This window comes from Cygnus olor, chromosome 12, assembly GCF_009769625.2.
Source record: "Cygnus olor isolate bCygOlo1 chromosome 12, bCygOlo1.pri.v2, whole genome shotgun sequence".
Taxonomy (NCBI): Eukaryota; Metazoa; Chordata; class Aves; order Anseriformes; family Anatidae; genus Cygnus; species Cygnus olor.
This window is the reverse complement of record NC_049180.1, coordinates 12,400,261-12,411,575: the sequence shown is the minus strand read 5'-3', so window position 1 is coordinate 12,411,575 and position 11,315 is coordinate 12,400,261. Positions and strand designations below refer to the sequence as shown.

The following is an 11,315-nucleotide window of genomic DNA, read 5'->3' as shown; positions in this document are numbered from 1 at the left end:
TGTCCTACCACTACACTCCCTGACAAAGAGTCCCTCCCCAGCTTTCCTGTAGCCCCCTTTAGGTACTGGAAGGCTGCCGTAAGGTCTCTCCAGAGCCTTTTCTTCTCCAGGCCAAACATCCCCAGCTCTCTCAGCCCTTCTTCGTAGGAGAGCACCTCCGCTGGACCCGCTCCAACAGGTCCATATCCTTCTTATGCTGGGGGCCACAGAGATGGACGCAGTGCTCCAGGTGGGGTCTCATGAAAGCGTGCCATGTCATAGCAGGTGCACCTCTGAAGGGACTGTGCCCCATGGAAAGTCCATGCTGCAGCAGGGTTAAGGGTTCACTGCAGTGTTAAACTCTATGGCCTGGTCCAAAGGGGAAATGGGTGGAGACTGTAACGGCTATGCTTTTAAACTGTTGTAACCCACAATTTGAGTTGCATGTGTTAGGAAGTACTACAGCAAGAACAACTCTAACCAAGAAAGGACAAGCTTCACAATAAACAGTGCAAGTGCAGCAGTGACCTGATCTGAGGTGGCTTTGGCATGCAAAAACTCAACGCAATGTACCACTTCTCCTGTCCTGAGTCAACACCATAACAGACAGAGGCCAAGTCATGAACTAAACAAACTCAATGTACATGTTATGGACATTTTATAGATGTTTTACAGGGGTGGTCCTCTCCAACCAGCATGGTTTCGCAGGTGTCTTGACAGCATTGCGCTTTTGTAGATTAGTCTCATCTCTTCCCTACAGCATCCCTTCTGGCAGCTGTTGGAGCCCTTCTGGCCCCAAGTTGTGTTTCCTGAGCCATGAGCAAGTCTGCACTGCTGTCTTGCTTGGCCTTGGTTGCCATCAGCCACTTCCAAAGGTTGCTTGCTGCTTGCCTTCCTCAGCTCTGTTGTCCTGCAGCCGATCTTGGTCCTTCAGCTCTCTTTGCTTGTATCAGTTGTCTCCTTTCCAAGTAGCCTGGAAGGAAAAGAGGAAACTCCAGTCTTGTTGGTTCCTAATGGCAATTCTGCTCATGGTGCCGCTTTGCTTCTGCTCAGCAGCAGGAGCAGGCAAGTCTGTACAGTGCAATTGCTTGCATGGGTGATGACACCCTCAATAACATCTTCTGCAGTGGGTCTGAGACTAACGCCAACCAAATCCACACCCAGCAAGCTTCTTTCTTTCTCCGTGGCCACAGACTTCCCACCAAGAGGGAAGGAACCATCACTGCTTTTTCCTCTCCATGCTCTTTCACCTGAAAGCACATCTTCCAATCTTAGAGCCCCTTTGGCATCTTCCAGTTGCTGGCCCAGATATCTCTTTGGCGAGTGCCAGACCTAGAATCACCCACATGCACAGGGAATAGCCAGCTCTGTCCCTCTGCCAGGCTGAGTGGGGCTGGGCAACGGATGTGTGTTTTGGCCACATCCAGCTGTGACAGATCCATCCCCACTACTTTCCTCTTTGTATTTCTTCTCCCCACTTAAATTCAGGTTGCTCCAATTCCTCAGCTAAGCACATCCATTTTGGCTGAGACTTTTTACATGGTGGTTCTTCGTTTCCTTTAGCACATTACTCACTTCTGCCTTCTGTGTCCCCAGGCTGGTCTGGGCTGCAGGAGCCTTGGCTTTGTGGGCACCTGTTGGTCTGCTAGGCATCCAGCATTGTCCTCCTGTGGATAATGGGTGATGGAGTGAGGACAGGAAGATGGGTGAGGGCTGTGGGCTTGGTGCCCAGCAGCAGGAGGATGGGGCTGCGGGGAGCTGGGGGACTTCTCTGCTGGCTCCTGGGTGAAAGCATGTATACAACTTGAGCCTGCTGCAACCTCACTGCTACAAACAGAGCTCTGCCCTCCCTCTGCACCCAGGCTGGGCTTCAAAAGGTCTGAGATTATCATCCCCTGGTTCAACTGTCCCAAACTCACCTCCCATATCAGGAGATCGCCAGCCACAGCCCAGATTTGGACCTGCTTAAGTCCCTTCCATTTCCTGGTTGTGTTTCCAAGTGCTCTTCTGAGCTCTGAGTGGAGGTGACTCTTCACTGGTTGCACAGATTTGGGAGCTGGGGCTTTATTGAAGTCAAGTCTCGGTGAGCAGGCAATGCAGGAGACATGTGGCCCCCCCACTATGCCCACCCTAGTCCCCCAGCTCTGCACAGGGCAGGAAAGGTGCCAGGGCTGCTGCTGACAGCATCGCTGTCCCTGTGGGTGCCCAAAACCACACCCTGGGCTGTGCCCATGCTCCCATCACGCCAAGCAGGTGACAATCCCGCTGGGCGCATCCTGTTTGTCACCACCGTGACTGTCTCACCACCTTGGGGATGGCCGTGCTGGCTCGGAGCGTCCTGGTGACAGGGTCCAACCGTGGCATCAGGCTGGAGCTGGTGAGGCAGCTCGCTGCCAGCCCCCAGGCCCCCCAGCACATCTTCGCCACCTGCCGGGCCCCTGATGGTCCAAGAGGGAAGGTCAGTGCACGGGGATGTCCCCAGGCCAGGTGAGCGAGGGGCATTACGGTCCCCACCACCCTGCTGGGTCTCCACTGGATCTGGTCCTGGCTGGGAGTGGGCTTGGCTGGGTGGTCCAAGGATGGAAGGAAGGCAGGCTGAGCCCAGGGGGTGCCCATGGCCCTGGTGCTTGCTCCTGACAGTGATGATGGCCAGCCGTCCCCTTCTCCCTGCTAGCATCACCCAGGCTGGGAACAGCCCCGATCCCAGCAGCACCCCTTCACCTGGTAACTCCCCCAGCAAAAGCAAAGCCACCACGGTCTGCTGTGGCTGGGGTGTCCCATGTCTGGGATGGGTGGGAACCTATGGCTGCGACCACAGCGGTGCCACTGGTGACTTCTAACCCCCTGCTCCATCCCTTTGTCTCCAGGCCCTGCGAGAATTATCCGCCCAGCACCCCAGCATCAGACTGGTCCAGCTAGGTATGGTGCAACCTCCCTGCCTGCGCTGGGCATGCTCCTGGCACTCTGCTCGCCGTGGGGATGGGAACAGGGACAGCTTTGCCAGACGTTGGTGGTGGCAGCCTGGGAATGCCTGGGAATGTCTGGCAAAGCTTCCCACAAGCAGAGCCGTCCTCTGGCTGGGTGCCATCAAACTGGCTTCAGAGGGAGGCAGAGGTGGGTCCAGACCAAGTTTCAAGAGAAAGGCATGAGATCTGTTCTCCAGTTTGCCTAGCATTTTGGTTTGGGACACACAGGTTCACAAACCAAACAGTTTCTGAGTAGCAGGGTTGGGTTGGTGTCTTTTTGGAAGTGGCCATGGTCACATTTCCTTTGCTATTGATAAAAGGAGAGAAAAGAAACAGGCTAAAAGGATACACACGGGAAATGTGGCCATGCACTGGTGTTAGCATCCCAGGTTGCTGCTCAGGCTCACAGGCAATGACTTGGAGCAATGACTTGGCCAGTCCAAACACAGAAATTAATCATTCACCCCAGCCAGTGGGCAATCCCTTGCATGTGGTGGAGTGACAGAGTCCAGAGCTCCGCGTGTTCATTGCCCAAAAAGAAGTCACCGGAAAGTGTGCAGTGAAGTGTCATGAAGCTGATCATACATGAAATGTTCGTGCTGAAATGTCCATGCTGAAATGTCCATGCTGTTGTCATGAATTCCACGGCTGCTTCCCCAGCAGCCTGGCAATGAGTTGGCTGGGGGAAGGCTTTCGGTGCCAGCAGCATCAACCCCGAGCTGACCGGCACCTGAACACGTTTGGGCTCTCGCTCTGCATCCTCAGCACAAAAGTCAAAGTCCAAAATCACAAACAGCTCCGAATTCAAGCCAGGTGTTGAGAAAAAGATGCTGTTTTCATAAGGCAATGCTAATCTTCCAAAAATCTATGCTGCCCCGTGGATAATTAACTCCCACACTACAGCATTTCTCATCAAATCCAACAGACAATTTTCTCATCAAATTCCCCCCACAATGTTCTCATAGCACCTCCCCAAAGGCCTGTGCTGCTGAAGCAAGTCCCTGTCACTCAAACACTTTAAAAGAAGACTCAAGGTCTTCAACTACCACCATAAATCCACCAAACTGGTTAAAAATGCCAAGAAAAAGGCTTGTTCTGGTGCTCATCAGTTCAAGGGAAGAGCAGGCTGTCTTCAGCCCTGCCCACCCTTGCAAAGTCAGTCTTGTGCAAGCTTGAGAACAGAAACATTCAGGGCAGGGGGGCAATAAGAGAGCCAGTTCCCCAAATTCTCCCCCCAGCAGGCTCATCAGATCAGCACTGCAAAGCATGCGTGCAGGTATGTGTGCACAGGGGCTTGGGCTCAGCAGCACAGGCACAGCCCAAGGTGCCCATGCACATGAATATTCATGGAGCTTAGGGGCTCAGTGGTGCACTTATGATATAAAAAAGCAATACAGATGTTAAATGTTGGTCTAACCGGCCCATTTCACATGTGTAATGTGTTCACGTGACCCCTTTTAAATGAACAATGGACGTTTCTTTGGAGAAAGTACTCATCAAGCGATGCAGATCCTGACAAGCAAATCCAAAAACTCAAGCAACCAAACACCAACTTAAAAACTACCACCCCTACTGGTTTCATGAAAAAGGGGCAATTAAATCTTAGCAGGTTTTCAAAGAGATCCAAACAAGTGCTTATCCCTGTTATAAAAATTTCAGGCAAATCGGTAATTCTGGTTGCTGGAGAGGGCTTGAACACACAGCCTGGGCCGGAGCATCTGTAGAAGAGGGGAGGCTGAGAATCAGTCTGCAAGTAACTGCTGCAAGTCCTGGGAAGCGGTGGTGTGGAAGATCAATTTTAGCACAAATTGTTAAAAAAAATAGAAAAGATCACTCTAAATGATCTGAGTGGATATCATCCAGGAAAGATCTTTGTGTAATTCAATAATAAAATGAATCTGTCCCCAGTACATTAGCAGCCCCAATAGCCGCTGTGCAATACAGAAGGACACTCTTGGTGTATTACATTACTCATATTGTTTCTCCAAAAATGCTGTCCATCACTAAAACCTGTACACTCGGCCGTGGTTGGCCTCTAGTGGAAACGACGCATGAACTACATCTGGGAGCCTCCACGTGCAAGGACCAAGCACCTCTTATAAAATAACCCCTCATGCAATCATAACTTCCTTGAATACACGAAGCAAATATGGTTATGTCCTTCTTTTTGCCCCGGCAGACGCAGTGGACCTGCCCAGCATCCGCAGGGCCGTGCAGGTGGTGGAGTCTTGTCTGGAGGGCCAGGGCTTGAACCTGCTCATCAACAATGCCGACATCGGCTCGCACGCCACGCTGCAGTCCGTGGACTCGCAGGAGATGCTCGCTGCATTTGCCACCAATGTGGTCGGGCCCCTCCAGGTTGCCAAGGTATGTGAGGGCTTTTGGGGGGTTCTCCTGCCCAGGGAGATGCTCTCCTGGGTGGAATGAGCCACACTGATGGGAACAGGGCCATGGCTGGGGGAGCAGGGAGGCTTGAGGAGCAGCATCTCCCATGCTTTGTTCCTCCCTGGCTGGAGCTCCTGTCCTCCCTGCTGGCTTTGGCTTCACCTAGGAAAGGTTGGAGCTGAGGGGGCCTTGCCCATCCTTGGGGCACCCTCCTTACCCACTGCCCTTCTGCCTGGGGTGTCCGTCCAGCTGCTCCTCCATGGTCTGCAGCCATGGTGTGAGCACTTTCAGGGCAGGCCTCAAACCCAGGGTCCGTATTAACAGTGCAGGTGTCCTTGTGTCAGGAATTCCTGCCACTCTTGGAGAAGGCGGCAAAAGGTGCACAGAAGACAAGGCTGAGCTGCAGCAGGGCTGTGATCGTCCACGTGTCCTCCAAAGTGGGCTCCATCGGGCTGTGCCTCAGGGTGCTGGAGGCCCCCATGTACCCGTACCGTGCCAGCAAGGTGAGGGGCCGAGGGAGGCGCTGGGGATGCTTCCCCACGGAGGAGAGCTCATGGGACCCCCCCACCTGCCCTAGGCCACCCATCCTCGGCCTGGTCCTCCAAGGGTGAGCATGCGGAGCGCCAGCCCAGGCTGTGCCCATGCTCCACTGCAGGGCAAAGCCCCATTTCCCACCTCCACAGCCCTTCAGCTGCAAAATATCTCCCTCCCGCCCACACGTACCCAGCTCCCCCAGCCCCGTGTGGTGCTGGCATGCCTGTGCCTCTTCCAGGCTGCCCAGAACATGGTGACCAGGTGCCTGGCAGCAGAGCTCAGGGACAAGGGGATCTTGTGCACGGCGATCCATCCCGGCTGGGTGAAGACGGACATGGGGACAAAGCAGGCACCGTGCTGTGCAGGGAAGGGGCAGCGGTGCTGGGTCCTCTGCTGCTCGGTGGAGATGAAGGCCTGGGGACAGCTCGGAGGTCCGCCCCCACAAGCACCCTGCCTTGCTCCAGCTGGGAGGAAAGGGCACAGCAGCACCTGTGCACCCTCCAGCCTGGTCAGACCCTGCTGCTCTCGCTGCCCACCATTGGCCATGGCAGTGACATCGATCCTTGTCCTCTTCTGCAGGCACCCATGACGGTGGAGCGCAGTGTGCAGGGCATCCTGGCGGTGCTGGGCAGCCTCTCGCAAGAGACCTCCGGTGCCTTCCTCGACTGGGAAGGGAACAGCCTGCCCTGGTGACAGCCAGCTCAGCCCCCCACGTCTCTCCTGCCCACCCATGGACACAGGAAGCAGCTTCTCCCCCTTCCACACCGCACGTGTGGCTACGCAGCCAGCGCCCTGTACCCCAACTCTGCCCATGCCGACTGCCTCTCGCTCCATGTCCTTGGACACCTCAGCCCCTGCGGGGACCCCTTGCCGGCTGGATCCTGTGCCCCTGCCTCACTTGTGCTGCCCCCAGAGAGTAATTTCCAGTGGGACACACGTGGGTATCCCCAGTATGGGCAGGGGACAGGAGCAGTGGGCGCTGACACACACACAGATGAGGAGTGGGACCACACGGGAAGGGGCTGCCCTCTGCAGGCTCAGTGTGGCAGAGCCTGTCGAGCGCACAGACAGATACGGATGGCAGCACTGCTGCTTTCAGACAAAGGTTTATTGAGGGTGTGGTGGAGGTTGGGAAGCAGCAGAGGGGCTGCTGCCAGGATCTGGGCATGAGGCTGGTCCAGTGTGTCACCAGGGCACAACTTTCCCTTCCCAGTCGAGAAAGGTCCCGGTGTCCTTCTCGGAGAAGGAGGAGATCACCTTCAGCATCCCTCCTACGCTCTCATCTACTGTCACGGGGGGCTGCAGGGGCAGAGGAAAAACATGATGGTGTGTGCCCAAGGGCTGGCCAGGGTCTGCCCTGGAGCCTGGCCCGCAGAAGGCAACAGCTCAACCAAGGGGGAAGTGGAGCCAGGGGAAGAGGGGCTGAGCAGGGCACCCAGGTGATGGGGCCGCCAGAGCTCACTGCAGGGTCCTGGGGCAGGGAGAGCTGCCCACAGTGGTGCCGGAGCAGGCAGGGAGGTCACGCTCTGTAGCTCGGGGTGACAACAGCCTCCCATGGAAAACCAGCACAGGGGCTCGGATGGACCCCCCGTGGTAAAGCTCCTACCGTGTCTCCGGCTGTGTTTCCCATGTCCGTCTGCACCCAGCCAGGATGGAAAGCAGCACAGAGGATGCCGTGTTCCCGGTAGCCCAAGGACTGGCACTTGGTGAGCATGTTCAGAGCAGCCTGCGGGGAGACACTGCAGGGATCAGGGTGGGGAGGAGAAGGTGCCTGCGTGGTGACACCTGCAGACCCCACAGCCGGGGCAGGCAGGGCCAGTTCCCTGCAGCAGCTCTGTCCTATGAAGATCCTCTGTGATTAGGTCTGGGACCAGGCACGGGAATGTGCCATGGGAGGGAAACGGTGACTGACTGGAGCTCAGCCACAGCCATGAGAGTTGCAGGGACTGAGGGGAAGGTTGGGAGGCATGCAAGATTGTTCAGAAGGGAAAATGTCCAGGTTCATGCCCAGCAGTGTGGCAGTACCTTGCTGCAGCGATATGAGAGAGCTTCTCCGTACTCCCAGAGATAGACATCCTGAATGGAGCCAGCATAGCTGGACATGTTGATGATGGCTGCCTTGCTGCAGCTCAGCCCCGAGCCCAGGCTCCCCTGGGCAGCCTTCTTCAGCAGGGGCAGGAATGCCTGCGAGGAGAGGAGAAGCAGGGGGTCCACACAGAAGTGGTGCAGGGGAGAGGACCAGCTCCATCCACAGCGGGCAGCGCTGCCACCAGCACCGCCAGCAGCCACCTTCCTCTTCCCCCTGCCCCTTAGCACCAGCCCCAGTTGGTCCCACCAGCTTCTTCTGGGAGCTCAGGAGTGCCGGGCCCATCACCAGCACAAGAGCAGAGCTGGGCCCTGTCCCAGCGGCCCTTTCCGTCCTCCTGGGAGGGCCGTGGGGCCACAGGGCAGGGACGTTCCTGGAGCTCTGGTGAGGGCCTCACCTGGCTCAGCAGCAGGGGCCCAATGGTGTTGGTGGCGTACACCTGGGACATGTCCTCCTGTGTCTGGGTGTCAAGTGATTTATAGTGTGAAATCCCAGCATTGTTGATGAGGAGGTTGAGACCTGAGCCCTTGAGGTGCTCCCCAACGCTGGCTGCAGCTGCCTTGATGCTGGCGGGCTCGGTGACTTCTGCAGGGGCAAGGTGGGGAGGTGAGCACCCGATCCCCTTGGCAGCTGCCACCATGCATGGTGCTGGGGGTCGGAGCCCCCACCCCAGGGACATGGGAGGACATGGTATGGGCAGAGCGGGGAGCCCAGGCAAGGGACCCTAAGCCTTGGGGCACAGCCCGGGCACCTACCGAGTGGGATGATGACCAGGTTGGGGTGCTTGGAGGCCAAGTTCTGCAGCTCCTGCAAGAGTTGGGACAATGTGGGCATGGAGAGGCAGGACCGGCTGCACAGAGAGGCCTTGTCCCAGCACTGCCTCACGCCCAGTGCCCCGCTCCCCACAGTCTCTGCGCATCCCGCGCACCCCACAAGCCATGTGTCTCGCCCTGCCCACCATGGCCATCACCTGCCCCAGCAGCAGAAGCTCCCTGCCTGGCTCCAAGGAGCCCTGGGCACCCTGGGCACAGCTCATCCCATGGCCGTCCTACCCCGGCTTTCTGTGCCATGAGACTGTGCCCAGGGCTGCAGCCCCGTGATGGAGACCCTCACGCATCCCCACCTCGCACCACGGGGCTGCTCCTGCACCGGGCGCTGCCCTGCCCTGCTGTCCCCCACCGCCACCAGCCTCACCTGTGCTCGCTGTCCCTTGGGGTCCCGACAGGCTGCAAAGACCCACTCGGGTGGGTTTGGCAGCCCCAGCAGGTGCCAGACAAACCCCAGGCCGATTCCTCGGTTGGCTCCAGTCACCAGAATGGAGCGGACACGAAGCCCTCCCATGCTGCTCCATCTGCCTCTGCACTGACTCTGTAGCTGCCTTTTAATCCTCAGTTATCTTGTATTTTCCCATAAGGGCTTGCATCTGCTCTTTGTTCTAAGGCAATCTTTGCGGTTCCCCAGCCTCTTGGCTTTTTCCACACCCTGGATCCACCTTTTCTGGTGCTGAGTGACAAAAGTGGTGCCCAGCATCCTGTCCAGGCAGGGAATGCCCTGTGCTGCAGGTCTGGATATCCGGTGCTCACTACCAAGCCCTCTGACGCACCCTCTCCTCTGCCCCACTGTCAGCAAGATAGCTGCCTCCGCTCCCAAGGCCACAGCAGTGCAAGCATTCGCTCAGAGTCGCCGGCACTGGGCTGGAGTCACATTGCTGCTCTTTATACCTTCCTCTTCTCGGCTCCACCAAAACCTGAGCTGCTTGTTTTCAGGGCCAGAACTACCGCTGTTCCCGCATGGAGGGGCCTCCTCCCTCTTGGGCCACCAGCTTCTGTCCCTCATGGTCAGACAGGCAAGTACGGATGTGTGGACCATGTGCAGCACAATTATTGCCCTTAATTTGTGCAACACCAAAGCCATGGGCGGGGACAGAGCAGCTAGGAGAGGTGAGTGTGCCTTATCTACCGTAACAGGCTGGAAAACCCAGGAACCCTTCCAGGTCTGACTGGAAACCCTCCCGAGCTGCCCAGAAGAGACCTTTTCCTGAGGGTCTACTATACCAACCAGTCTGCTGTAGAGTTTAAGCTGGAAGCGTGACAGAACAAAAACACCCAGCACACAACAGACACCCAATCCCAGGGTGGTCCCGGTGCTCCTTGGCTCACATCTGTGCTGGTGAGGCAATGGGCTGACCTGAGCGGAGATGATGGACCGAAGTCCTAGCTGTCTTCCAAAGACAACATTTGACTGGTCATCACAGGACTTTTGGGGCAGGACCTCCTGCTGTGCCTAAACCAGTGGATGAGCACCACCAGTGTGTCCACATGGGCTGCTTAACAGCTTGCAGACAAGGATCTGAATGTAGCACAAGCTCCCCAGGTGTTTCCTGCTGCAGCACTGACCGCGCTGTGCAAAAGTTGTAAGAGTAGGAGGTGTTCCTGGAGATGCAGAAATGGTCATGTAGGACAGTCTTCTGCACCTATCTTCTTAGATAGTTAGGAGATATCGTGTGGATAGTTTAAGAAAATTAAGAACAGCAGATCATGTGTGTGCCACAGCAATCAGGCAGGACCGGCTGGGTGCAGGCTGGGGGAGTCTCCCCTGCCCCAACTGGAGATGCTGCTGCAAGAGAGACTCCTGTCACCAACTGCACAGCGATCAACCGTCACATTAAGAGATTTGCTTCTGTGTTAACTTCTGTGGAGATCCCAACAAACTAGGTTGCTTGTGTTCTGAAGCCAAACACTTGTTGTCTGCTCCTCTGTGTGGCAGGAACTTGTGGCATTTCAGGGACAGCCAGTGCACGCTGTATCCTGCCGTGTCCCTCACCCCAGCCTCCAGACTGAGGGCCAAAGGAGGTCAACTGGGGCAAGCCATGACCCTCACGGCCCCAAGCAAGGAGGGACTTCAGCCTGGCGAGAGACCTTCTGTGCCGCCAGGCATCTTCCTGCGACACTTCATCTGTGAACAAGAAGCCAAGGGCCTGTGCTCGGCCAACAAAGGAACTCACCATACTCTCTGCTGTGTCAGTGAGGTTCGCAAAGCCCTGCCTGGAGGAGGCATTTGCTGTCCCCTTGGCTTCCTCCCAGGTGGGCTTTGCTGCCTGACTGCAAGACTTGAGCACCTACATGGCGTTAACATAAGAGGAGATGGCAAGCAGGGAGGACGATCCTTCCAGCGGGTGAACGCCCGTGGAGGACTGGTGCTAGGGCAGCTGAGGAACCCCTGGAAGCATGGGGAGATGTGTGAAAACACGGCATTTCAGCCATTTCAGGCTGGGTGTCAGGAAGAGGTTCTTCACCAAGAGGGTGGTGACACACTGGAACAGGCTCCCCAGGGCCGTAGTCACAATACCAAGCCTGTCGGAGTTT

At 56.7% G+C, this 11,315-nt stretch overlaps 2 protein-coding genes and 1 long non-coding RNA gene across 3 annotated transcripts; 1 reads left to right on the top strand and 2 right to left on the bottom strand.

Moving 5' to 3' along the window:
• Positions 1-563: 563 nt before the first annotated feature.
• Positions 564-2,272, bottom strand: LOC121076846. The gene is made up of 3 exons (XR_005823755.1): positions 1,899-2,272; positions 1,555-1,646; positions 564-952 (listed from the first exon to the last, which is right to left on the bottom strand). It is a non-coding gene; the product is annotated as an uncharacterized LOC121076846 (long non-coding RNA).
• On the top strand, positions 1,357-7,629 carry LOC121076844 (uncharacterized oxidoreductase C663.08c-like). The gene is given in 7 exon segments (XM_040571467.1): positions 1,357-2,217; positions 2,220-2,437; positions 2,847-2,898; positions 5,125-5,312; positions 5,675-5,833; positions 6,103-6,213; positions 6,444-7,629. Coding segments are annotated over 7 exon segments (975 nt in total). The 5' UTR covers positions 1,357-2,084; the 3' UTR covers positions 6,558-7,629.
• LOC121076845 (C-factor-like) lies at positions 6,379-10,769 on the bottom strand. The gene is made up of 6 exons (XM_040571469.1): positions 9,145-10,769; positions 8,706-8,757; positions 8,348-8,535; positions 7,890-8,048; positions 7,471-7,590; positions 6,379-7,163 (listed from the first exon to the last, which is right to left on the bottom strand). The coding sequence occupies exons 1-6, from the start codon at positions 9,289-9,291 to the stop codon at positions 7,050-7,052; spliced, it is 780 nt and encodes a 259-aa protein (XP_040427403.1). The 5' UTR covers positions 9,292-10,769; the 3' UTR covers positions 6,379-7,049.
• Positions 10,770-11,315: the final 546 nt, after the last annotated feature.

Coding starts and splice junctions, on each gene's coding strand:
- LOC121076845 (XM_040571469.1), bottom strand. CDS start 9,291: ATGGGAGGGCTTCGTGTCCGCTCCATTCTGGTGACTGGAGCCAACCGA. Junction 8,758..9,144: donor CCAAGGGACAGCGAGCACAG/GTGAGGCTGGTG, acceptor CAACTCTTGCAG/GAGCTGCAGAACTTGGCCTC. Junction 7,591..7,889: donor TCTCATATCGCTGCAGCAAG/GTACTGCCACAC, acceptor GTCTCCCCGCAG/GCTGCTCTGAACATGCTCAC.